The 26,392-nt window shown below is 43.1% G+C and overlaps 3 protein-coding genes across 11 annotated transcripts; 1 reads left to right on the top strand and 2 right to left on the bottom strand.

Moving 5' to 3' along the window:
* The first annotated feature begins 12 nt into the window (after positions 1 to 12).
* Positions 13 to 10,466, top strand: LOC124481137 (cadherin-like protein 26). 8 transcript variants are annotated; one of them, XM_047040940.1, is made up of 17 exons: positions 13 to 158; positions 3,525 to 3,631; positions 3,764 to 3,994; positions 5,684 to 5,806; positions 5,969 to 6,118; positions 6,255 to 6,399; positions 6,492 to 6,676; positions 7,034 to 7,165; positions 7,264 to 7,446; positions 7,581 to 7,876; positions 7,978 to 8,120; positions 8,227 to 8,451; positions 8,657 to 8,869; positions 9,067 to 9,185; positions 9,296 to 9,484; positions 9,698 to 9,778; positions 9,907 to 10,466. In XM_047040940.1, exons 3-17 carry the CDS (start codon positions 3,818 to 3,820, stop codon positions 10,111 to 10,113), a joined length of 2,568 nt encoding a protein of 855 aa, XP_046896896.1. In that variant the 5' UTR covers positions 13 to 158; positions 3,525 to 3,631; positions 3,764 to 3,817; the 3' UTR covers positions 10,114 to 10,466. The 8 variants fall into 8 exon arrangements, with proteins under 8 accessions (XP_046896896.1, XP_046896894.1, XP_046896899.1 ...); XM_047040938.1 differs by having other exon boundaries at positions 123 to 158; positions 3,053 to 3,631; XM_047040943.1 differs by lacking the exon at positions 13 to 158 and having other exon boundaries at positions 2,498 to 3,631; positions 8,657 to 8,664; positions 8,737 to 8,869.
* An 87-nt stretch (positions 10,467 to 10,553) lies between these two features.
* Positions 10,554 to 18,029, bottom strand: mtg2 (mitochondrial ribosome-associated GTPase 2). Of its 2 annotated transcripts, XM_047040957.1 has the most exons (7): positions 17,434 to 18,029; positions 15,598 to 15,745; positions 12,143 to 12,231; positions 11,724 to 11,847; positions 11,474 to 11,626; positions 11,077 to 11,259; positions 10,554 to 10,901 (listed from the first exon to the last, which is right to left on the bottom strand). In XM_047040957.1, exons 1-7 carry the CDS (start codon positions 17,668 to 17,670, stop codon positions 10,783 to 10,785), a joined length of 1,053 nt encoding a protein of 350 aa, XP_046896913.1. In that variant the 5' UTR covers positions 17,671 to 18,029; the 3' UTR covers positions 10,554 to 10,782. The 2 variants fall into 2 exon arrangements, with proteins under 2 accessions (XP_046896913.1, XP_046896912.1); XM_047040956.1 differs by lacking the exons at positions 10,554 to 10,901; positions 11,077 to 11,259; positions 11,474 to 11,626; positions 11,724 to 11,847; positions 12,143 to 12,231 and adding exons at positions 13,369 to 13,903; positions 14,377 to 14,515; positions 14,771 to 14,989; positions 15,077 to 15,192.
* Positions 18,030 to 18,176: 147 nt separating this feature from the next.
* On the bottom strand, positions 18,177 to 26,014 carry LOC124480753 (calcium-responsive transactivator-like). The gene is made up of 11 exons (XM_047040336.1): positions 25,946 to 26,014; positions 25,161 to 25,237; positions 24,954 to 25,038; positions 24,713 to 24,854; positions 24,024 to 24,314; positions 23,013 to 23,177; positions 21,620 to 21,721; positions 20,932 to 21,024; positions 20,685 to 20,807; positions 20,460 to 20,587; positions 18,177 to 20,344 (listed from the first exon to the last, which is right to left on the bottom strand). The coding sequence occupies exons 1-11, from the start codon at positions 26,012 to 26,014 to the stop codon at positions 20,318 to 20,320; spliced, it is 1,302 nt and encodes a 433-aa protein (XP_046896292.1). The 3' UTR covers positions 18,177 to 20,317.
* Positions 26,015 to 26,392: the final 378 nt, after the last annotated feature.

Here is a 26,392-nt window from a genome sequence, read left to right on the forward strand (position 1 = left end):
ACTGGGTGTTAGATTTTTTTTAAAGTCGCCTTTCTGTTCTAGAAAGCCTTTGAAAATTGCATTGACGTCACACACATCGTACGACCAGAGCTACTGCTTGACGGCAAGCTCTGGTTACTTCCACTTTACTCTCGAGGCATCGACAACACAGCTGACAGGTTAGGCTCTCCCTGTCAATACACATGCTAGAAAGAGTTTTGGCTTGCTAATGTTGTTGCTAATGTTGCTAATGCTCTGAAATTCTGGTTCTGCTTCGGATGCCATCAAGCGGGATCTCTGGTCGTAGTCAGTCCTTCACTAACCAATCAGCATTTGTTAGCAGAATGCTAGCGTGTTATGGGCCATAACACTTACCATGTAAAAAATCGAAAGGACATAAGTACGCGTTCATTCAACTCTTGACCTGTAATCTATGTTGAACATGCAAAAACTACAATCAAATCTGAGATTTATCAACAACAATCAGGCGAAAGAGACAAATTTAACCGTTTAGCTCCATTCATTTTGAACTCGACCGCGATCACTCCCAGTGGAACTCTGGTGGAACTGCAACAGAATTCGGTACAATGGGGAATAATAGGGAGTGGGCAGGCTCTCCTTAAACAGGCTCTGGACATCCCAAGTCTCCCGGAAGTTAGCGGCTTCCGGACACCCGCAAATGCCATACAATGAAATCCCCGGAAATCGGGGAGACAGGGGGGGTACATCATGCGTGCGGATTGTGTCCCAGGGAGGGGGGGGGGGGGGGGGGGGGGGGGGGTCTCTGCAGGTTGGGACGTCTGATTGTGCCCTTAAATTTTAGAGAGTGTATCTCCCTTACGTTCCATTTGTGTCATTTCACATGTGACATTTGTATGCATTCACATGGTCATGGCGAGCAATAAAATATGTCACCCTACTTAACCAGTGGATTCGGTTTTTGGCCGATCCCCAAAAATCTGGATACAGATAGCAAGACGACATTGAATCAATATTGATTTTCCATCTAAATCATCAGAATGTTTGAGATTGAAATCTCAATGCTAAATAAACGTTGAATCACTATTGCAATATCGATGAAACACAGGATACATTGGAACAACATTGATTTATAGTTGTCCTGATTAATTGATTAAACATCGATTTGTAGTTGACCGGGAACAATGATTGAAAAGTCATTGAATTATAGTTGACCGGGAAATACGATCGAAAGGTCATTGAGTTATAGTTGACCGGGAAATATGATCAAAAAGTAATTGAGTTATAGTTGACCGGGAAATATGATCGAAAGGTCATTGAGTTATAGTTGACCGGGAAATATGATCGAAAGGTCATTGAGTTATAGTTGACCGGGAGACCATCGTTTGGTAAATCAACGTCAGATGAACTTGTTCTTCTCATTTGTGGATCCACATCAGGTAAGCAGAATATTGATTTAATGTGAAATTGTACCAAATGTAATATTTGCAGACGTTTATCGTTAATTTACATTGTCTATATTAAATTCAGTCATAGTCAAGTTTCCATCAATATTGTATTTATTGAATGTGTATAGCCAATTTACCAACTCTGTACTGGTAGGCTACTGTAGCTAGCTAGTGCTAATGGCTAGAGCTTTTTCTAGTCCCTCGTCAGAAATGTGGATATAAAAAAAACGTGTACTTAAATAGGTAGATACATACCAAGCTCAAAACATTCCGGCTTAAAAAATCCAATGGTTATGTCGGGAATCGTCATTTTCTCAATTTGGTAGAGCTATAGCCTAGACCAGGGGTGTCGAGCTCCGGTCCTCGAGGGCCGCTGTCCTGCATGTTTTAGATGTTTCCCTGATCCAGCTCACCTGATTCGAATGAATGGTCGTTATAACAACCCTTTTAATTGAATCAGGTGTGTTGGAGCAGGGAAACATCTAAAACATGCAGGACAGCGGCCCTCGAGGACCGGAGTTCGACACCCCTGGCCTAGACTGTGTTAACGTATAGAGCTAGGCTAGTCTACCGGCGTGATCGACAGCCCAGTCACTTTCAATAGAGAAATGTCAAGTTTGACGCTGCACAATACAATTATGAAAAACTACACGTTGTTAGTTTGAAATAGTGGTTTAGATATATCAATGTAGGAGGCTACTTTTCTTAGTTGCTGTGGCAAATCTTTAACAAATGAACGTAAGAAACGGTCGTAACTGTAATGGGGTGGAACGTTGGAAAGTTTGACTGCAGACTTGATTACACAGAGAACATTCATCAGCAAAAAAAATCACAACTGAAAGTTATAACTTTGTGTTTGTTTGTATGTTTTCTATTTTAGATGCCCCAACTCAGCAAATGGGGACAGGAATCTCAGAATTGGCATTTGTCCAGGCCACACCAAAATGACTGCGCTATGCCCCAGACAGTGGGGCTGGACGCCAAACAGAGCAGGAGTGAAAGTTTTTTTTTTTTTTTTTTTTTTTTTTACAAATAAATATTTTTACTAACAAAAATGGTATTTTTTCATTTATATATCACATAAACCTAATGTGTAGGATAGCCTTCATAACATTTATCCTGTCTGTTAGCAGGACAGTTTCACCTACGCTTTCTGTGATATATCGATTGAAATACCATTGAAGTCATGTTGATCTATAGTTAGGTTATGATTACAACGTTGTTTCAATAGTAATATTGGTGGAAATACCATTGATATCGCATTGATTCTGCGTTGTGATTTCAACGTTGTTTCAATATTAAATAAGGGTGCGAAATGATGTTGAATCAACAGACAAACATGGTATCATCTCATTCACAATAACTTCATAGATTAACATAATATAAAGATACTGACAGATTATAATTTGTTTGTCAAAATTGTCACGGCCCCGCCCCCCTGAGTTTGTTTCCATTACACACCTGCTCCTGATCATCATTATCACACACTACTTAACCTATGGCCTGACATCCAGTCCCTGCCGGATCGTTAGACGTACCTGTACGTTGTGCTTTAGTGCCTGTATTCAAAAGATACCACATCCTGTTCGCTTTGCAAGTATTCCCTTATTCACTTTTCTGACCGGACTCCTGCTCCTCTGTTTCAGCCACTGCACCCTGGAACCCGTTCACTCCCTCTAGCCACCCTCACCACCGACCTGCACGTTTGAACCCACCATCTCCTGTACCCACCTGTCACCAATAAACACTTTTTGTTTCACCACCTACCAGTCCCGGTCTGCATTTGAGTCCCATCAATGGGATTTGTGACAAAAATATAATTTACCAGAGATGTAATGAGTTTGTAACAAATATTTGAAATGTATAATTCTAGTCTTTAAACTCACAGAAAGAAACACAGGAAGATGATGATGACACATCATCTTCCTGTGTCACAAGTTCAGACAAGAATGAGGGGTGAAGTGTAGGCATGGAGGAATAAAGTTGAACTGTCTACGCACTACCAGGTGGAAAAACCTGCTGCGCAACCTGTTTGTACTTGTCATTATAATTCATTGGAATTCCCTCAAACGTGATGGGTGAACTTTTAACAAGTTAACCCGTGGGAGTTATCTCCAGGTACAGATGCATGGAGGGCGGTGTACACCATCCATGGAGACACAGGCAACCACTTCAGAATCACCACTGACCCACAGAGCAATGAAGGAGTCCTGTTTGTTGATAGGGTTTGTTCCTTATTATGAGCTAGATATGACTGTGGTACCCAATTTGTCAATAGAAACACATAAATGCAAATCACATTTAATGACTTTTATTTAAATCTTCATTCAATGATGCTTTATTCCCTACTCTGACAGGCCCTGGACTATGAGAAGGGATCTCTGAGGAACCTCTCTGTCAGTGTGACAAACATGGTGCCCTACCACACTTGTCGGGTCAAAAGGCGTCCTGACAAAGGTTTATGGGATGTGGTTACCACTGGAGATGTCCCAGCCATCCGCCAGATGGTGGTGACCGTGGAGGATGTAAATGAGCCTCCTTTCTTCACTCCTGATGTCAAAAACATTACGGTGGATGAGAACATGCCGGTAGGATTGAGTCTGGAGGTGTTCACAGCCAAAGACCTGGACCACAACTAGTGGTTTAACAAGTTAACTTTGCTTTGAGCTTTCAGCTCAGACTTTATTGTTTACCAAATGTAAACACTCCCTAATGAAATGGCTTTCGAGGCATCAATATAATAATCTATGATAATTGCCATGTGTGTAATAGCCCAGCATTTCTCTCCACATGGTCAATTTGCAACACTATATCATTTCCCAGTGTTAGGACTGCATCACCTTAATGTGCACCTTAATTGCACACTAATGTTACTCTGCATTTTTTATTACCAAAATGGATATTCATGCTAGTTTCAGATGTGTGAATGAGTAAGCAGTGTTGGCACAATCTAAAGATCTACCCAGAGCTTCCAGTGAAAATGTGTGGTGTTGAACCCGTGTAATTGAACCCGCCCACACAGTATTTTAAAAGCCTGCACCTGGAAGCTTGTTCAGTAGTGGCTCAGTAGTGGGTGATTCAGATGTATCTTGGGTCAAAGTAACAGATGCTGTGGACTCAATTATTCTCACTTATCTGGATACAGAATGAATACCATAACCATCAGCTTGTTCGCCACTCTGGTAAGGACCTGATCAGCAGCATCCAAAGCGACACTATCACTGGATCTTTCTTCTTGACAATCCTTTCATTCAACACCCCTTTTTACTTTTGTGTATTTGAGTGTTGAGTGTATTATAACCCATGAAACTGTATTTCATGCTGGTAAGTCTAATTTGATTTATTAAATAAACCAGCATTGACCAGGTTGGAATGGGTAAGCTGCCCATGGGCTTATACTCCATCACGTAGCGAACCTCTGATAACACACTATGTAAGGAACAGTTGCCACCCCATGTATGTTTAGTCTAGGGACGTTTATGTGTTTAGTAGATGGGACACTTTTTTGTTATTTCTTTTTTCTTTGGCACAGTTCATTGTTCCATTGTTATTTCCCTGTGACGATCGTGTTGTAAACATCACTTTTTGGTACACGATTATCGCTTCATTTTCCCCGCACCACCATTCCCTCCATGTTAGTCAAAGGGGGTTATAACAATCAGTGACAAAGTTTACCTAAGGACTTAATGCAGGCATTGCAATGTTCTGTCAGGTGGGAGTGATGGATGACAGCACAGACCAATGTTACCCAACAAATACTTTCTTTGTTCCACGTTAAAACAACTACAGTGTCATCAGGGTTTCATGTCACAGCAGATTTGTATTTTTGTACATAACAGGAAACAGATTTGCATCATGTATGTGTGCATGTAGGTTTGTGTGTATGTGTGTGCACATACTTTTGAAGTTTTTCTATCTCTGTTTTTTTTATTATCTCTGTGCTTTTTATTATCTATGTATTTGTATTCATATCTGTCTGTGTACTGGAAGCAGCTGTCACCAAGACAAACTCCTTGTATGTGTAGTCATACTTGGCAATACAGTTGATTCTGATTGTGATTCTGATGTCAGTAGGTGACAAGCATGTCCGTGTTTATTCCATGGTTCTCTGAGAGTTGCTCTAAGTTACATTCATTCCCAGACATCTGGTCAATTCACAATAGTGGCCTCTCTCATTTCAGGGGTTATTCTGGAAGGGCCCCTTTATTGCTATGAGGGAGGGAAGACAGTTGGAGACGTTGATCTTGACACGTCTGTTTCTCTGCTGTGTTGTGTAGTGTGTGGGAATCCTCAGTGCGTCCCCCCCTGAGACTCTGGTCCGGAAGAAGAGACACTGGATCATAGATTCGTTTCAGATCACAGAGGAGTATCCTGGTCCTTTCCCTTATTTGCTGGGCAAAGTGAGTACAGACGAAACTGACTCAGTGACTGATGTGTGAACTGCACATTTAGACTCAAGTACAGAACAGTATACACTAACACAGACATCCACAGACACACACAAACACAAAAACAAACAACACTGACAAAACGAAACTAAAAGACCATTTGGGTTCTTTCAGATCAAGGTTGAGAAAAATGTCTCGATTGGTTTCAATCTACAAGGTCAGGGAGTAACGGAGGATCCAAAAGAAACCTTGACCATCGACACACACACAGGTGAAATTTGGGTTAATAAGAAGATAGACTACGAGAAGCATCAAAAACTGATGGTGAGAGGAATTCTTTATTAATGTCAGAAGTAAAGTGTGGTATTGACAATGGGTAGTATTTACGTGGATTATATTTAATGAATGGCAATTTATTGCATTATTTTATCTTTATTCTTCTTCATCTCTTTAATTCCAGGTCACATTCGAGGCCAAAAACTTACAAAACAATGTTGTGGACACCAGACTAGGGGTGGAAGTGGAGGTGATGGACATCAATGACAATGCTCCTAGATTTGAAAAGGAAACTTATACTGTCAACCTAAAGGAGTCCGCATCTCAGAGTACAAGACATCACTCTCAGCAAGACACACACATTTAACGCTTTTTCAAAAGAAATCTGTATTTACACCTGTTCTGCCCTTCTTGTCACCAGATACATTTCTAACTGGGGTTCTAGCATCAGATAAGGATAAATACATGACCAACAATGGCACACTTGACCTCAGGATTGTTTCTGTCAGCCCACTGCCAATTGACCTGGAGTTCTACATCGAGCAGAGTGGCCCAGGGAACCATCGAGTTGGAATAATCCAGTTTAAAGGATGTCTTGACCATGAGGTGAGAGGGCACTCTAATTTAGTCAACTTCCAGTCTTAATCCCACTCATTCACACAAATCCTCAATGTGAGAATGTTTGTCGTACGTTTTAAAGTGTCACAGGTGTAGTCGCAGGTGTTTTCACAGGTGTAATCACCAGTGTAGGACCGGTCAGTATAGCTTACTTCTTCTCGATTTTGGCCACAAAGGGTTAAAAAACATATGTTAACGAGCTACGTCACCAAAAGCTAGGTCTTTGATGGGATAAGCAATGTTTATCCTGATGAGTGAGTTAAACCAACTCAGTTACACATGGAAACGTAAATATTTAGAATAGGTTCGTGTTATACCTTGAATGATACATGTCTTCCCCCACAGAAAGCAGAAAAATACACCATCCTGGTGGAGGCCAAGGACCGCGGAGAGAAGGTTCAGCTCTCCAGCATCTCCACCGTCATTATAAACATAGAGGATGGAAACAACCACCTGCCTGTCTTCACAGGACAAACAGTGAGCTCTCCTCTCCCCTTCTCCTGCTCTTGTTTTCGAAATGTGCATGGCCTTTCTCTGTGACAAACAGAGCTTTTGTATTTGCCATGGTTTTCAAGGGCTCAGGAAGAGTGAAGGAGGGGGATGAGAAAGTACCAGTTTTACGAATGCAAGTTTCAGACCAGGACACTCCAGGTACAGATGCATGGAGGGCGGTGTACACCATCCATGGAGACAAAGGCAACCACTTCAGAATCACCACTGACCCACAGAGCAATGAAGGAGTCCTGTTTGTTGATAGGGTTTGTTCCTTATTTTGAGCTAGATATGACTGTGGTACCCAATTTCAGTGGAAACACATCAATGCAAATCACATTAAAGTACTTGGATATAAATCTTACTTTATTCAATAACGCTTTATTCCCTACTCTGACAGGCCCTGGACTATGAGAAGGGATCTCTGAGGAACCTCTCTGTCAGTGTGACAAACATGGTGCCCTACCACACTTGTCAGGTCAAAGGTCGTCCTGACAAAGGTTTATGGGATGTGGTTACCACTGGAGATGTCCCAGCCATCCGCCAGGTGGTGGTGACCGTGGAGGATGTAAATGAGCCTCCTTTCTTCACACCTGATGTCAAAAACATTACGGTGGATGAGAACATGCCGGTAGGATTGAGTCTGGAGGTGTTCACAGCCAAAGACCTGGACCACAACTACGACAACACCTTGCTGTGAGCCTCTTTCTTATTTACTGTTATCATGCACTGTGATGGGGCAAACTCACTGAAAGCAATGCTGGTACAGCCCCACATATGTATTGTATCTATCATAGGTACATGAAGGGAGAGGATCTAAATGAGTGGGTCAAAGTGGATTCAAAGTCTGGAACCATAACCACAGCCAAGATATTAGACAGAGAGGCCCCCAACATCATCAATGGTCACTACAAAGTGACTCTCTACGCTGTTGACTCAGGCAAGTAACAGACATTACAATATCTTTTAACATAACTAGTTTTATACATCCAGTAAGACTATAAAATGCAGCATATCATCTGAGATTGAGGTGTTGTGATTGACAGGTAAGCCACCCATGACTGGAACTGGAACCCTCAACATCCACCTAAATGACCAGAATGATAATATGCCTTTTCTGGAGAGGACGAGCATGGACATGTGTCTGTCAGACCAGGCCTCTGTTACCAACATCACTGCCTTGGATCTGGATGGAGACCCCTACAGTGGGCCCTTCCACTTCCAGCTTGAGGGGGATGTCAAGGACAAGTGGAAGCTTGAACCCAACAATGGTGAGGCCCTCCTCTGAAACCTCCTACTAGCTACATATGTCTCATTCACAACAGTAGAGACAACATGCTATTAACTGCCCTGCTATGGTACTGATGGAGGTCTTATAGGAGCTCTATAGAAGTCCTCCTTCGTAATTTGTCCTCTCATCCTCTCTCTTTGTCTTTGTCTCTCTCTCTTCCTCTCTCCCTCCTTCCTCCTGTGCAGGCTACACGGTGAGCTTAGTGAAGGAGGCCACAGTGCATGCTGGGTATCATGAACTGAAGCTAAGGGTCTTTGATCTACAGGGACAGCAAGCTGTGCACAACCTGTCAGTCACTGTGTGTGAGTGCTCCCAAATACAACACTGTGACCTCCGCAGTGCCACACAGCTGGGAGGTGGGACAGCCATCGGGATACTCTTGGCCCTCCTGCTGCTGGGTAGGTAGCAGACACAACAAACTGGTTGTGGTCTGGTCTTTACATTGAGCCATTCCCTGAATGACTGACACTTGACAGGCCGAACTGCTACATAGAGATCCTACCCGCAGATCTTTTATCTACTGTACCACCGGTGTTAATACAGGAAAGAGATATTGTGTCACTCCTGCTTTACTGTTCTTTGTTGTTCTCCCCAGTAGGCGTCCTGCTGCTTGCCCTCATGCTGTCCTGTGAGGGTGAGATGAGGCCCATCCTAGAAGAAAGCTCAGGCAACATAATGAAATCATACATTGAAACACCAGGAAGTGACTGTGTGGTAAGGCCATGCTCTGACCATCACCCAGTGTGGAATGTGATAGGCACAGATAGAATGATATGTTCTCCATGACACGCAGCATTAAGGGATATTGAAAATTGTGTTGTTAGGTACCCCTCCTTCCTCTGCAAATCCCCGCAATAACAGCAGTGACTCAAGACAATTATGAAAAACGTACGGCAGCGGGAGCTGAGCTGGGGTCTCAGAGCTCAAATCTGCTTAGGGATTCAGTGTCCCGACCAGGTCTAGGAAGACAACAAGGCTCCTTCCACTGGGTACAGTCAACTACATTGAACCAAGTTAGTATGTACTTTTATTTAGGGTTGTCCTATTCACTTCTTATTATACCTGTTACATTCAACAAAACAGACCACTGGTCCAGTTATGTACTGAATGTACTGTACGTATAATCTGGAGTTTTTGTAAACAATTTTCATCCATTTTAATGTTGTTTTACTAACACTGACTTTGAGCAAGAGCTTTGCATATTACTGACATGTTTTCCCCACAAGAGTATGAGTGTAAGAAGTAAATATTGGTCTGAGGATTCTTATCTGGACACATATGATGCTCTGCTCCCTGTACTCCACAAGGTAAGTAAACTTATGTACTTAGTGCTAATCAGTAAAACATCAAAAAAGGGGAGACTCTTTCCTCCACTATGTAGGCTAAAAACGATTTTCTGCACCTTGCTTCCCACACCTCTTCTCCCTCACTACAGAAGACGTACAGACTCCAGATGCAAGGGAATGAGCTGGGTGACTACTCCCCCCACCCCTATGCAGAAGAGGGGGACCCAGAGACCAGCTCCCAGCTGGATGCCATCTCCATCCCTGAGAGCCCCTTTAACACAGACATGCTGCTACACCTAGGGCCCAGGTTCAACACCCTGGCCTCTCTTTGCACGACTAAGCTCAACTCATCCTGAACTGCCCTCTCCTCCTGTTTGGAAGCATCTTAGCCAGCTTGTGTTGTACGCTAGAAACTGTACTGGATGTTAATGAGCTTTATGTTCAACATAAATATTAATCAGTAAAACTGATGACTGTTAAATGGGTTAATGCAGGAGCTGGATAAAATGGATAGAGATTAGGTGACCACTGAGTGAGTGACTACTATTGTGATGGTCCTTATTGTTTCGTGGCATTTGGCTGGTGACCAATACCACAAACCAAAGATTTATGCACAGGAATTATGTAATATAAATTATTTGTGAAAAAGTTGTTGTTGACTATTAAGGATGGAGTGTTTTCTTAAGGCAGTTTAAACTTTGTGACAGTACACTATTTTGCTTGGGGTTTATGTAAAGCTCAAATGAAAGAATTGAATATGCAGGGTCCTAAGGGGCTTTTCAATGTGGTAATGCAGACATGAATGTTCCTTATGTGTTTATGGGTTCAGTATTGAATGTAATATTTATAAAGACAAAACACAAAATAAGAAATATTACAATGGTATTGTTTTTGTAATGTGCCTTCTTTTATATTAATCAATCACTGTCCGCCCACTAACAACAACATGCCATTACAAATGTGTTGACTAAGTTTAGACAGATATGGTTGGTGTCTGGTTTGTATCTCTGTTGTTTTACTTGGGGTTACTTGGGGTTGTAGCCAGCCTGCAAGAACCAGTGATAGGCAGAGAGAGCGCAGGGTGTGACCACCTGCTCCACCTGGAAGCCTTTCTGAGGGTAGTCACGTATTCTCTCCAGAGCACCTGTAGAGCAGCCACAGCAACACATTCAGGGTCTACAGTTGGACCACTCTCAGGAATGATGACCCATATGTAGGTCTAGTGCACAAATCTGCTGCTTTTAAATAGTTTGATATGGTGTTGGTTTTACAGCCTAGTCATTAAGTCCTGTACAGCAGAGAAGACGGAGTAGCGCTACCTAGCATGTAAGTGATGAGGTCAGACGCTGTGCCCACGGTGGGGTGGGGGTACTCAGACAGGCCCATCTGAGGGGAGGTGACGATAGCGTGTGTCTGTTGTCCCTGTTCAGGCCACTGGTGCAGGAAGGTGGCAAGGACTCTTCGCTCCATGAAGGGCTGCTGGACCAGGATCACCCTGCTGGCTGAGAGAAAAACATAGTGGCAGTTTAATTTAGTTTTAGTAATCATAAAAATGTATAATGTAGTATCATAAATTTGATTTTATATGGGGAAAAGACGCTGTATAGAAAGTAAAAAAAAAAAAAATGAAATAGTATAGAGTGTTTGGATGCCCCCTAGCTGCAGACTAATGCAACAGCAACAACAACTAACGTGATGAGACACCTTGGAGCTGACCTGGGATGTGGTTGTCCCTGAGGACCCTGTAGGACAAGCAGATGTTTTCTCCAGTGTTGGTGGCCTCAGTCTCCAGCAGGATTTGGCCCCTGGGAACCCCCATCCTTACAGCCACATCGAGGAACACTTCAGCCTCTGGACATGTCCACACACCTGCCAAACAACACTCATTTGCACACAGTAGCAGATGCTGTATTGTATGTGTGAGATAAATTAAGTGAAAGATAACAAGTGATGTGCCCTCAATGACCTGCAGTCTGGTTGCCTAGGTAACCAGTAAAGAGTAGGCAAGGGGCCCATCCATCCAGGAAGAGAGCGGCTGACCTCTCTGCAACACGCAGGTCATGACAACCCAAGCCTATTATGACATCACTCTGATAGAATAGACAACAGAATTATTATTGTGCAATGACGTCACTGATAGAATGGATGCAAGTATGCAATCTGGGGAGATGTATCACCATAGATGTATATATGTCTATGGTATTCACTATGACAAAATTCCTAAAGAAGGTTCAGATTCATGATGACAAGGAGATAAAAGACACAATTATGTATGTAGTAGCATAGACATATATATGTCTATGTGTAGTAGTATGTAATGTAGATTATAATGACATCACAAGTAATAGAGACATTTTTGGTGTTAAGGCTGGTACCAATCCTTGCCTTTTCCAGGGGCTGGTGCATTTGAAGGTAGTCCCATAAAATGTTGGCCCACTTTTCACTTTCAGGATCCATTCCTCTAACATGCTGGCCTGAGGGGAGAAAGAAAATATAAAAAAACACCACCAGAGATATTAGTGCATGGTTAATGAACATAGAGCACTGTCTAATGTACACCATATACATGCACTAGATATCCATATTTATAAATACAATCCATAAATGACCGCCTGTCAGGTGCTTAGGGTGCAAGCACCCCAACTCACCTCGACGGAACCGAAACAGTGTGACAGTGTCAGCCTGCACACTAAGCCCGCCCCCAGGGGAGGGGGAAGTCAGGCTTAAAAGCAAAGGCCAGGTTGCAGCAGCAATGTCACTCTGCCTTTCAGGCTGCAGTGCCACTGTTCAGGGCATCACTTTGAAATATCACAAGCCATTAGCATCCCCCCTTTTGTCCTAAGGTTGAAAGCTTAGCTTGTACATCTCTGAAGCTCTCTCTCCCAGTATCTTTTTTGTCTCGACCAACTCTATTCTTTACTTCTCTCTTTTTGATTTGTGAATGAGGCCATCCTTTCCTCAGGGCCTATAAGGATTTAGCTCTTATGTGCCCTGAAACGTTGGATTATTCTAGTATATACAAAGCTCTATTCTCCAGAGGCACTGAGTGTACTGTTTCACCCCACTTCTTATTGGCCCAGCTCATTTCTTTACAGGCTTGTCATTAATTTCCCTTCTGTGATTGGCTGGTAAGTTATCCATCTCTGGCTCCTTGTAGGGTTTTAGAGTCTGCATTGGACACATGCTCTATCCATCACTATGGAGTGAGCACTCAGCCAGCCCTCCCTCCTGCCACATCTCACCCACAGATCCTCTGATTGGCCTCTGGGCATCCAGTCAAAAGCAGACCTCAACTACACAGAAGCTGGCTGTTTAGGTTGGATCTTCAAAACAACATACATCATTCACTTATACATCTTCTTATATATATAATTATATATATAAGAAGATAAGTATTGGTAAGTATTAATTCATTTGTAAAGGAGACATTTAGAATGAGAAAGAATGAATGATGTATGTTGTGTATGTGTATATATATATATATATAGATATATATATCTATATACTGTTATCGTTTTAAATCACAATGACATCACAATAATTGTCTGATGTCATCATTAATGACTAGCCCAGAGCACAAAAAAATGAAGCACCAATAAGAACAAAGAAGGTGCATTCAAAATTATTTATTGCATCACAAATACAAATCCTTTGTTACAGTCATATAGAGTAAATACATATTTTGCCTAACAATTTAAATAGACTACATGTGTCAGGTGCAGAGTTGGATGACAGAACAGCACTCTCTCTGCTACCACCTGGTGGGTCTGTCCTCTCCACTGCTCTCTCCCTGGAGGTAACCATCATACAGCTCTCTCAGGTGGAGGATCAGCTCCTCTGTGTTCTGTCCTGTGAGGGCCGATACTGGGATGACCCTCTGGGTCACGTGGCTCCTGAGGGCCTCCAGGTTGCACCGGGCCCCTGGCAGGTCCATTTTGTTGGCCACTATGGCGTGGGGCCGATTGGACAGACCAGGCTCATACTGATTCAGCTCATAGCGCAGCTGGTGTAGCTGGGTCCAGGGTTCTGGAGAGGCAAGGTCCAGGACAAAGAGCAGGAAGCGACAGCGCTCTATATGTCTCAGGAAGGAGATGCCTAGACCTCTGTTCAGATGGGCCCCATGGATGATCCCTGGAATGTCAGCCACTAAACACAGGGAAAGAAAGACAGGACATCTCTTTAGACTTGTGTAAATCAGACACTGGTTCTGTTAAAGTTGCTTCTAGTTTCAGCAGGCTGTGGAAAGGATGGAGTTGCACATTCACAGAAGGAATATTTTTGTGGTTGCGACACTATTGTAGGATTTAGTCTGCCACATCTAAATCTTTAAAAGATAGATTCTTCACTAATTACATCATATAATACTATCAAGAGATTTTTTTTGCAATTTGGTGCCACCTGCTGTACTGCTGTGTTCATAGATTCCAAAATGCCTAGGTGGACTTAAATGACACATTCTGAATGCATATTCAGAGTGACTTTGTGGTGGCCTTTAGGGACAAACCAGGAAACTGGTTTCAAACTCATTCCATGTGGAATGAACACAGATTCTACTTTAATGGATAACCAAGTGGGCAATTAAGGCTACAACAAAAATCACCCTCCCTACGCCTCATTACCTGCCACTTGTTCATGGTCCCTGTACTTGACGATGCCCACATGGGGGTTGAGTGTGGTGAAAGGGTAGGCAGCGACAGCAGGTTTAGCATTGGAGATTGCCCTAAGCAGAGAGGACTTCCCTGCATTTGGAAACCCGACCTAGAGAAAAACATACTTGTTAACACCTGTAATTCTTTATTACCACCAACAAGAAACTACAAGAAACAGTAGGTATTTTATTTATCCCCAGCAGACAAGATAAAAGAGAGGGAAACAGGAATAGAAAATGAAAATGTAGAATGTATAAAGTATAGAATGTACACCGAATCTGGATTTCCCAAATGGATCTGGCAAATTCCCATTGCAGCAGCAAATGTGACCCTAGTAGAGCCTCAGCTCCTCCCCAAGTCTCACCAGTCCAGCGTGGGCCATGGTGCGCAGCTCCAGCTGGAGTAGCCTCTCCTGGCCGCTCTCCCCTGGCGTGGCCATCAGGGGGGCGCGGTTCTCATTGGAGAGGAAGAAACGGTTCCCCTTGCCCCCTGAACCTCCAAACACAGCCACATATTCCAGGCCATGCTGGGAGAGGTCAGCCACAGTTCTGCCCTGGTCCTTCACCACCGTACCCATGGGGACCTGGACACAGGACAGCTGGGTTACACTGAGTCTCAAGGCACATCACTGTTAGGGTATAAATGCAATAGTCCAAGGGAGCTAACTCACAGCAATGTAGGTTGAGCTGGCGTTACGTCCATAGCAGTTTTTGTTGCCTCCCGATTCCCCGTCATCTGCCTTGTATACAGTGGATACTTGTGCCAACGATTTGATCTGCCGGTCGACTAGGAACATCAAATATGCAGATGACAGAGATGTCGGGAAAGCCGTAGCAGAGGGCTCGAACCCACACGAATATATGGGTCCTTGTCAAGCAGCAGTCCTTCATGCAGCTTCTGAAGATCTACTATTCCGTAGGTAGAGAGGACGCAGTACTCGGATGAAGGCCGATACAGTACGTACTGTATCCGAGAACTTTAATTCACGAAGATCACTGGTATGGTCCCCAGTCATTCAACTAAATCATCATAAAAACTGATCTATTTGAGATCAACTGTCAGAAACGCTCTAAGTCAGTCCCTCCAGTTTGTATGTATTGTAGTGTGATAGGTGCTAAAGGTTGTGTGACAACATTGACAAATGACAAACAGTGTTTGTCTGCCTGTGAACAGGCAAGGGGAAGTACTTACCTTTAATAATGATGTTTCCCCCATCTCCTCCATTTCCTCCATCCGGTCCACCCCACTCCTTCCGGGGCTCACTGTGGAAGGTACAGGCTCCTTTCCCTCCAGCTCCAGCTATAAGCTTCACATTGCGGTGGTCCACAAAGTGGCGAGTCTGAATAATAAGACAGAAGCACCAAACAAGAAATGATTTCGCTTGCCAACTATTCCATTGATTATATTAGTTACACCTTCCATTATAAGCTTTAAAATGATACTCCTTGCTTCTTTTCTTCTTTCTTTAGTAGGAGCAAAATATTGAATCTTAGATAAGGCAGAGAGTCTTACATTTACATTTATGCATTTAGCAGACACTTTTATCCAAAGTGACTTCCAAAAGAGAGATTTACAAATGTACATAGGTCACTGATCATAACAACGAGATAGCCTAAACATTGCGGGTAGCCAAAACATGAAGCATACATTGTGAAAACTAAATAAATCCCAAAGGGAAGAACCATAATAGCATGTAGTTGAACAAGTTACAGTTAAACAATTAAACAACATAAACCTCAAAAAGTGCAAGGGTGTACCTGTGGAAAAAAGCAAGCAACAACAATGTATTACATCGCGAGTACAAAAGTTTTAAGTCAGTCACAACTAACCAACAAGAGCAACAAGTCTCTCAATAAAATCATTGTGATCCTGGAGGAAACATCGGGTCCAGCCAATCATTCCTAAGTACCATTGTACTCCCGGAACAAGTGTGTCTTGAGCCTTTACTTGAAGGTGGGGAGAAAGTCAGTGTCTCTGATGGACGTGGGGAGTTGATTCCGCCATTGGGGGGCCAGACAGGAGAAGAGCTTGTGTTGGGACCGGGCGCTCTTGAGCAGTGGGACCACCAGACGGTTGTCAGAAGACCGTAGGTGGCGGGTGGGGGTGTAAGGCTGGAGCATAGAATTTATGTAGTTGGGTGCAATTCCGTGCACCGCTCGGAAGGTCAGTACCAGGGTCTTGAATCTGATACGGCCTGATGGGAAGCCAGTGGAGGGAGATGAGGAGCGGGGTAACATGGGAGCGTCTGGGTAGATCAGGCCAGACCAGGCGGGCTGCCGCATTCTGAATCCTCTGGAGAGAGAGGGCGGGTTGCGCATGCTGGGAGACCGGACGAGCAGCAAGTTGCAATAGTCCAATTTTGAGTTTGTGAATTTGAAAACCTGATATTGTAAATTCTAACGATAGTTCTAAATCCAACACAAGCTCTTCTCCTGCCTGGCCCCCCAATGGTGGAACCAGCTCCCCACCTCCATCAGGGACACTGACTGTCTCCCCACCTTCAAGAAAAGGCTCAAGACGCACTTGTTCCGGGAGTACAATGGCACTTAGGAATGCTTGGCTGGACCTGATGTTAGTTTCCTCCAGGATCACAATGACTCTTATTGAGTGGCTTGTTGCTCTTGTAGGTTAGTCATAACAAAGTTAAGTCTTGTACTTGCTTTGAAATATTTTACTGTTGATTGTTCTTATAGGCACAGTCCTGCACTTTTTGTGGTTCGTGTTGTTTTAATTTGTAACTTGTATAACTGTATGCTCTTATGGGTCTTCCCTTTTGGCACTTGTTTAGTTTTTTTCACAATGTATGCTTCATGTTTTGGCTGCTTGCAATGTTTGAGACAACCTCGTTGTTATGATCGGTGACCTATGCTCTTTTGTAAAGCTCTCTCTTGGAAGTCGCTTTGGATAAAAGCGTCTGCTAAATGCATAAATGTAAATGTAAATAACAAAAACTTTGAAACGAAGCAAACAATGCAAAAAAGGGAATCTCAGTTTGGAAGTCATGAAGCTATGCTGAAAGCTACTCACCAGTTTCTTTTCAGAAAGATCTTTCTTTTTCTGAAATCCCCGGACTTTGGCACAGAGAGCACATGAGGTGCTGACATGCCTGACTCGGATCAATGTCTTCGGCGTTGCTAAGACGTTTATGACACCTACCAACCTGCAGCTTTCCAAATCTTTCCGGAAACACGCTTGATAAAATATACGTCCCAACTCTTGACCAAAACATCTTTGGCTTCGGAGCCTAGTCAATGTGATGATCATTGTTGTACTGATAGATGAATGTCTATCATGACGGATATAATGTTAAATGTATATGTATGTCATGTGCGTATGTGTTGTACAAATTGTAAGCTAACTAGCTCTACCTCGCAACTAAGCTAACGTTTGCTGGCCTACTTTTTCTACAAATGCTTAGCGTTAGTTATTCAATATTGTAAACTACGTATTTAGTTGCGTTATGACAACAACTTAGCTATTATACTAAATTCCTTGAGGTACAGCAGTAACACAATAGGTGGATGTGAGGCTAGTTCCGAGTACATTTGAAGTAAATTTGAGAGATATCAGTTACTACCAGTCAACTTCAATGGTGGCTGCCATGTTTGGGCTGACTATTACGGAAAGAACGGAGGAACAAATGTAACGTTAAAAGTCAGTCAGTTTTTTCAAATAAAACGAGTGAAGTTCAAACAAGGTGAAATTGAATTTATTTAAATATTAAATTGTAACAAAAGACATTTGGAAAAAAAACACAATGCAGACTCAATTTTTTTAAACATTCAAATTTGCCAAATGCTTCTTCTTTCTCCTCTTTCTCTGCAACACACAATTCAGCCACTCTCTCAGAAACACTCACACAAGACATAACACTATTAAGACCAAGCACAAACTGCAGCCTAGTTTACAAGAAAATGAATTCATTACGTACATTTTTGTAAAAGCCTATGATTGTCACTGTAGAGTTGAGTAGCATATGGTCATTGAGCTGTTTGACAGCCAAGTTCCCCATTGTTGATCCCCACTGCAACATAAGACTAACTTCTGACCCCTTTGGGATTTCAGTAGAATTTCAGCACATCCAACATTTATGACTCTATTACAGGGACGTCACAGTAGGCCTCCGTATTACAAACTGTGGCATGTTAATACCTTGAACTCTCCTTTGAGGATTTTAAAATAAGCCAAAAACAAAATAGTCTGTAATGTACATTATTATAGAAAGAATAAGGCGAGTGTGTTAGTGGGACATCTGATCTGACACTTTTTTTAATCTTCTGTAACACTATTGTAAAGGATCTACCTCTCAACACATGATCTATGAATAGACAGAGGACAGTACAATGATCAGGACAAGGATATTAGATGGCAAAAGTTTGTCAAACATGTAGCTACACCATACAGTAGTACTTTAAACCTAAAAACACAAGAAAACTGGTCAAACACACATAACAAAACCAATGATACTTTGGATTATGTGCTTTTTTACAACACCCAAACACAACATCTTAACCCTCAAAGGTACCCGCACTGTACCATCAGAGGCAGGAGACTAATGTGGTTATTCCTGAAATAGGAGGTTATTTCATTCACATCTGCACATCTGCCACTTGGACTGATCATATTGCACATATTGAAGTGGTGAGGTGCAGGACACATTCTAATCCTCCCTGTGTTACTTTGGCTGTAATATATTGTCTATTAATAAAACAACTTGAAGAAAGCTAATGGAAAAAAAAACACTGCTATTATAAAACATATTAAAAAAATAAATTAGATTCAACAGAATTATATAAAGCAAATGTTAAAAGTACATAGAAAATTATTTAAAAAACAACAACATTTTTGTTGGCATCGCTTATGAAGATTACAAACCGTAAAAACATTATCTACTAATAAAGCATTACTACTAAATTAAACTTGAGTGTCAGAGTTGTCCATACATAAGCAGGCAAAGACATTTTACAAAAGCTATCAAAATAAATAAAGTGGTATCAGTGAAAGGTCAATAATTTACACTCCTAAGTCAGAATGAATCTATTTTGCCTATGACCTCAACAAGACAGATGGATACTACGACAGAGCGGTAACGCCACTTCTATGCATCACAGTTTGGTTTAAACAAACTAATTACCTGCACTAAAAACAGGTCCAAAGACTGACATCTTCACTCTTATTTAAGTGATCCCTGTATCATGATTGACTACTTTTCCTTAATGTTAATTGACAGTATATAGGCTAACTAGTCTAATCCAAGAAGAAAGTAGTCTGATTTTCAGATTAAAGTCACTTGACCTTTTCTTGACATAATTTGCAAAATAGCAGCTATATCATACAGACTGAGAATAGTGGCTTGACTGAAGACTAGGAAAATATTTAGAAGCCTATGTGGGGTTTCAAATGAACTCACATTTAAAGATGAATTACAGGATGCTATGTGTGACCTTTCCTGTAGTAAATATACATAAAGACCCTTCTTATTTTCACACTAATATCACTCTTTGTAGGGATGTGAAGCAATAACTTTCATTCTGTTCAACATATGAAAATGATAGGCAAGTTTTACTCAAGAAGGAAGACACTTCTGTTTACTTTAAATGCTGGCTGCAAAAATAAGTTCAAGTATCTACCTTCAATGAATATTATTAGGTTATGTGCCCTCTTTCTATAATTGGAACATTGTTAGGAGACAACATAGGACAGAACATTGACGTTACAGAAATGCTTGTTTTTCCGGTTTACCTTTTAACAAGCACGCAGAACATGTCTCTCATTTTAACTTTCTAACCCATGTCTCAACAAACAACCATGAAGTCAAAACTGTGAACAATTCCATGATCCAATAAATGTTTGTAAGCAACTGTTGTGTAATGTTCCCTGGGCCAGCTTCTTTCAGGAAGAAAGAAGTGCTTTATTGCTGATAGTTTCCATACTGACCCTGGGGAAGGAGGGAAAAAATCAGAGATCACAAGCCTACAGTACATATCAGGCAATATATTCTAGTGTTTGTTGATGCAGATTTCCTTGTGACATGATGAGGGAGTCCCAAGTACCTGTTCGTAGGTGTAGGGCCTCTGTGTCTGTGGCCCCGGAGCAGCCTGGGAGGAGCGGTATGAGCTGTACTGCTGACCCTGACCCTGCTGATACTGGGAGTACTGGGAAGACCCACCCTGACCTGAACCTGGGGGCAACATCCCAATACAATCAACCCTGTAATCCATTAAAGTCAGTGTCTGACGTGTGTGTGTGTGAGGGGGAATGAATAGTGAGTTCCTTACCGTAGCCCTGTGTCTGACCACTGTAGCCCTGTTGAGAGGGGTACTGCTGTTGGCTGAAGGGTTGCTGTTGGCCTGAGCCCTGCTGGTACTGGGCCTGCTGCTGTTGACTGTACTGAGGGTTACCTAACAGCACCAAGAGACTTCTATTGAGCCATAGGAAAGCACTGAACCACAAAAGCTGTAAGTGTTTATGTGTATTTCCCACATGTACGTAGTGTATGCCCAGTCTTGTATCATGAGTACACACCTCCTTCGTAGTAGTGTTGTGAGGACTCTTCGAAGGGCCTCTCATAGCCCTGTTCACTATACGAAGACTGCTGGTATGAGTAGTCTCCATGACCTGTAGAAGTTGGAAAGGAACACCAAAATGCCAAAACAACTCCCAGAAGGAAACTGTAGATACACGCACACACATAGACTACAGGCAGAGGAGTCAGCTAAGTAGAGCATTCACATTATGACATCTGCACCAAAAAGATAAAAACCCTCAATACCTTTGAAACTCAAAGAATAACTCCCGCACAAAGACCAAACACACAAAGAACAGACAAACACAATGTACTCTAACTGGTTTATCGCTGTTCTTTACAAACTCATGTAAAACATCAGAAATCTGAATTTTCGGCACACCAAAAGGGAAAACTACCAACACAGACATACTGGGATCATTTGGGATTGAGAGGACTCTGCAATTAAAATCAGTGTTTTGAAACTGCCACACAAAGGAACACATCCAGACAAGAAGTTAGAGGACTGGAGTTTTACAGGAGTAGAGAAGGGCTTTGGTACGTGAGAGTGAGAGGGATGATGCACATGTATGACTGAAGCTGTGTGAGAGGTGTGTGTGTGTGTATGTATAGGAGCCATGGTTTGTGTGTGTGTATGCATGTGGAGGTGTGTGTTTATGTGTGAGGTTTAAGGCTCTGTGTGATTACCATCAGGGTAATACTGCTGGTTAATGCGCTCGCTGGAGCTCTGAGTTTGTCCGTACTGCTCGCCGTAGCACGCGTCTTGTCCCGTGTACTGCCATGCAGATCCTGCAAGATAGGCCACATCACTGTTGTTAATCAGACCCTCGGACCTATGTGCCTCTGTGCTGATCACTAAGGTGGCAGGGCCAGGGCACGCAGGGAGGACTGGATGTTTCAGTGTATATCTGTGTGTGTGTGTGTGTGTCTTTGTGTTTGTGCGGAGATAGAGACATACAAGAGAGATAGAGTGCATAAGAGAGACAGAGAGAGACAGAGAGACAGAGAGAGAGAATAATGGGTTCCTCAAGCCAAATCAATAGATTAAACTGAGAAAATAATGATGTGCATACAAATTAGTAATCTGTATAAAAACGTCCATTAACCCAATAGCCAATCAGTCACTAAGGGGAAATATTTATGTCTGTGGTAGTGGTGTGCAGAAACTCCAGATACCCTGACCTCCCCTCCAACCAGAATAAAGCTTATCCTCTTTTCAAATCAATAGTGAAAAATATTGCCTTGGTTGGAGGGTTTCCTGTGTTGTAGGATTAATCTACCCCTGAGAATCTGTCAGCGATCAAAAATAGCAATATCTGACCACAATATCTGATAAAGCCCTGTATCACCAGGGACCATAGAGACACCTTAGCAACAGCCTTGCAACCAATCAGAGCCTGACTTAGGAAGTCAACCCCTCAGACCAATTCAAGACTCTGCAACAAATATAATATACCTGGCCAATCACAGAAGAGACCAGAGTGAGTCATGTCTAACAATCCAGGACTAGTGACCTCTGTTGCCCTGGAAACTGGAGTCCCTGGCCTCCAGTGCAGGCATGTACAGTAGATGAAGCATGTACCTCATCTACACCCCACAGCAGAGACAGAGGGAGGCTCAGGGGCTATTATTAGTCCCACGCTGACACAGCATGGGCACAGTGATTTACAGAGACGGGGACCCGATGTGACAAGAGAGATAATTCCTCAGTCTTCTTCTTAAAGTCACAGGCAGGCATTTAGGATAATCTATATCCTCCGAGGTGCACACCTGTGCTGCCATGGCAACACTCATCAGATCACATCAACCATACCAGGCAGGTTTGATCAATAACCCCCTTTCCGTGCATGAACGAGGGATATGGCTATTATGAGCTTCACATACGAGCAGAACATCTCTTTAAAAAGGCTCAACAAGCAATCAAACGCCATGCGTACCATTTTCATCATCTCTGCTAGACCTCATTACTGCCACCGACACACCCATTGAGCCCCATGCACTCTGGCAGAATCCGCATGCTTTTACAGTCAGAGCCATAGCCATCATCATCCTCATCATCATCACTATGATCATCACCTACCTTGCTGTGAGGGTCGGTAGGATCCCATGGGCCTCTGGGCCATCATGCTGTTGCCTTGGCTACCTTGGGCCATCACGCCCATGCCCTGCTGTCCCTGATAGTGTTGGCCCCCGGCCTGGGAGGAGGAGTAATGGGGTGTGGCAGAAGGCTGGTGCATCATGGAGACTAGACAGGTTGCAGGGTCATAGGGATAGATCTCACACATTAACACACTCAGAATCAGCGGCAACATTAACAACAGGCACGCACACATTGTCAGAACAGAATCTGTCAGAAATAGGCTGAATGAATCCTATTAAAAAAATTCAACAGGGGCTATGGAGGTCAGTTAGGTGCCAGGATCTGATAAAAAACTGGGAGAGGGGCTTTGAATGTTCTGAAATACAAAAGAACCCAAAGAGGTCAATGCATAAAGAGAGATAATTACACATCAACAATCAAAGACACAAGGCTGCATATCAGGGGTCAGGAGAGGAGAAGCACTGCGAAAGGGAACATACAGTATCTAGACTGGGGGGAAGGGCTGCCATTGATGAACTGAATGTGTTTGCTTCCAATTGTCATGTGTAAAGGGAAGAAAAGAGATTCTGAGATCATGGGAGTATGCCTGCATATTATGGCTTATCAAAAAAGGAATATCATATCAAAAAAAGGAACACCATCGAGTGGTTTTATTGTTTGATGATGCTGGGGCTAAATTGTGAAGATCTTATGGTTAAGTTTACATTTTGTAGTTCATCTAAAGTTTATAATGAATTTTAAAGTTAATATTTTAGGGGATGGTGCTTCACTTTAGGACTGCCTATCTCTTTCTGATCTACATATACCTACTTAGAAAACATTGCATTTTCACCACCTCCCTCCTACATTCCAATATTCAGCCTGCCATGTTAACATATTGAGATCTGACATGAACTCATAGGGGCCACTCTAGCCTATTAGCCTCTCTCCTGACTTCCTGCCGGTCCCAGCTACTTGGGACTGGACTGGGCTCCTCTGCACCTGGCTCACCTGGGTTGGACTGCATGTTGAGGTTGCTGCGGGAGGAGGAAGAGGAGGATGAGGAGGAGGAAGAGGAAGCGTAGCCTGGGCCCTGGATCATGCTGCCCTGGGAAGAGGGCACAGGGTGGCTGTAACCAGAGGCCGGGGTTGGGGTCGGGGTCGGGGTTGGGGCTGAGCCACCGTGGCTGACGGGCGGCAGGCTCAGGGACGTGGAGGTCAAAGCTGACTGCGTCTGACCAGACTGCTGCTGCATGGAGGCGGTCTGACCAGACTGCTGCTGCATGGAGGCGTGGCCTGGGCCTGACGAGACACACGCACAGTCAGAGCAGCACTCAGGCCTGCGCATGCACACGCCATTGGCCACGGCACCAGAACACATTCAGTTCATCGCTATCTGCACAGGACTCAGTAGGGCTAAGATGAGGATTTATATCAAGAATGGTGCTGAGATCATGTAGATAGATAAGAAGGCGTGAGGAGGCAGAGACTGGGGAGAGGACAAACACGCAGGAGAGCGAGAGCTGAACAGCGCCGACGTCAAGAGCTGTGGCACTGCCAGGCACTTGGCTGGAGGTGGAGAGACAAGCCGGGCAGAGGCAGGCAGACGTGCAGCAAACAATCAATTGGAGAGACAAGCCATCAAATGCACATGCGTGTGTCGGTGTCTGTGTGAAGGTGTCTTATGGAATAGGTCTCACCGTTGCTCATCTGACTCTGCATCATTGAGGTGGAAGGCAGTCCAGAAGTCATGTTGTCATTGAGGTTGCTCTGGGAGTGGAGGGCACTGCCACCCCCCTGGACCATCCCCGCCGGACCCATACCCATGTTTGGAGTGGGAGGCTAGGCAAGCAAGACAGGATGACACAACAGGAACATTATGTGTGTAATGAGAATGGGAGGCTCTTGTTTTGCATAAACTCACGTTTTTCCAAGCCTTACCGCGGGTAGCAGTGACTGCATGTTCTGATTGGAATCCGCTATCGTGGCCAGGTACACCAAGTTTCTATGCAAGATCTGTTGATACCTGCCAAATAAGAGAGATAAAGAGAGAGAGAGGCTGAGTTATGACACTCACATACCACACCTTCCTTGTGTCCTCCATATATACACTGCTATCAGGTGTGTCAATGGACAGGTGGTCCTTACTGCGTGCATTCTGCGGTTTTTCCTTTACTTTGATAGTCCATTATGCATTGTATTAGATGATGATTCTCATCCAGCATCTGAGGGAAGGAAAACACACATGGTTTCATTCCAGAATATGCTACAGTAAATGTAGAAACATGAGCAGTCCAGTCTTCGCAAATGCCCTGTTCTCAGACAAATGGCCCAAAATTCTCAGGACTTGCGCACTTCTATGTACTCCTCTTCCTATTCTGAGAGCTAAATTATCTGGGTCAGATGTTTTCTTGAGTTATCTTTACGGAGCCTCGGGAAAGAAGGGATGGTGAAAGTGGGACGGAGCCACAGTTTCTCCCGATTCTCTCCAGGGTGTCATTATGTTCTCTACTTATCACCTAATTAACTCCAAACCTTGTATTCAATGTGCTAATCGTATTTCCACGAAAAAGCAATGGCCAATAATTTAAGGCAATTTTTTTTATACAAGAAACTAAATGTTTCCAGTAGACTTTACTTCCATCAATTAAAAAAAATATATATATAAAATAAACAAAAAGCACTTGTTAGGCTATTCTAACAACACAATAAACGCATCATAGCGAAGCCTTTTCAGTCGGCAATAAGGGATGACATGTTACAGCCTCGGTGGAGCGTTTTACTAGCGGGACATCATCACCTGGCTTTGTTTAGCTTGCACCAGTTGCCATCTCTGTCTTTGACGTTTCATACTTTCTCATCTGGCTGTCGCGCTGCACGCTCCCATGGATAAAACCAAATTGGAACACTGTAAAGCGTAAAAATTGTATTACCTTTTGAATCGTTTGTTGTGTCACCTCGCCTTTACTCCTTGGGCGCGCTGATGAAAACGCCACCGACATTTTCTATTAGAGAAAATCAGTAGCGCTTCTCTTTATATTAATGTTTATTATCCTGAGCGCATCCCTCTGATAAATGGCTAGATTTCCCATTTCTGAAAAATAGGGGTGTTAAAACATCTGGACTCTATCGAGGTGGGCATTACAGAAAGATAATGTTAAAGTATATATTTGCTTCATAATATAAGCTATCTCATGGTGGATTATAATACTATACCATTTAATAAATGCATAATTTAAATGCGACGATTGATTTAGAAGAGATGAACACTGTCACAATTTGGTATGACCCGGTCAGCTAGTGAGTACCACTTTTCTCACAGTAGCAGGGGTGTTTTTAGATTCACAGCAGCCTATACGCTTCCAAACATAAACGTGACA

Source organism: Hypomesus transpacificus, chromosome 18 (assembly GCF_021917145.1).
Source record: "Hypomesus transpacificus isolate Combined female chromosome 18, fHypTra1, whole genome shotgun sequence".
Classification (NCBI taxonomy): Eukaryota; Metazoa; Chordata; class Actinopteri; order Osmeriformes; family Osmeridae; genus Hypomesus; species Hypomesus transpacificus.

Coding starts and splice junctions, on each gene's coding strand:
- LOC124480753 (XM_047040336.1), bottom strand. CDS start 26,014: ATGTCGGTGGCGTTTTCATCAGCGCGCCCAAGGAGTAAAGGCGAGGTG. Junction 21,025..21,619: donor CCAGCAGTATTACCCTGATG/GTAATCACACAG, acceptor CAACTTCTACAG/GTCATGGAGACTACTCATAC. Junction 20,588..20,684: donor TGGTCAGACACAGGGCTACG/GTAAGGAACTCA, acceptor TGTTGCCCCCAG/GTTCAGGTCAGGGTGGGTCT.
- LOC124481137 (XM_047040940.1), top strand. CDS start 3,818: ATGGTGCCCTACCACACTTGTCGGGTCAAAAGGCGTCCTGACAAAGGT. Junction 9,186..9,295: donor CACCAGGAAGTGACTGTGTG/GTAAGGCCATGC, acceptor TTGTGTTGTTAG/GTACCCCTCCTTCCTCTGCA. Junction 9,485..9,697: donor AGTCAACTACATTGAACCAA/GTTAGTATGTAC, acceptor TTTCCCCACAAG/AGTATGAGTGTAAGAAGTAA.
- mtg2 (XM_047040956.1), bottom strand. CDS start 17,670: ATGATCATCACATTGACTAGGCTCCGAAGCCAAAGATGTTTTGGTCAA. Junction 14,516..14,770: donor CCATGGCCCACGCTGGACTG/GTGAGACTTGGG, acceptor GTTTTTCTCTAG/GTCGGGTTTCCAAATGCAGG. Junction 13,904..14,376: donor GGACCATGAACAAGTGGCAG/GTAATGAGGCGT, acceptor CCCTGTGTTTAG/TGGCTGACATTCCAGGGATC.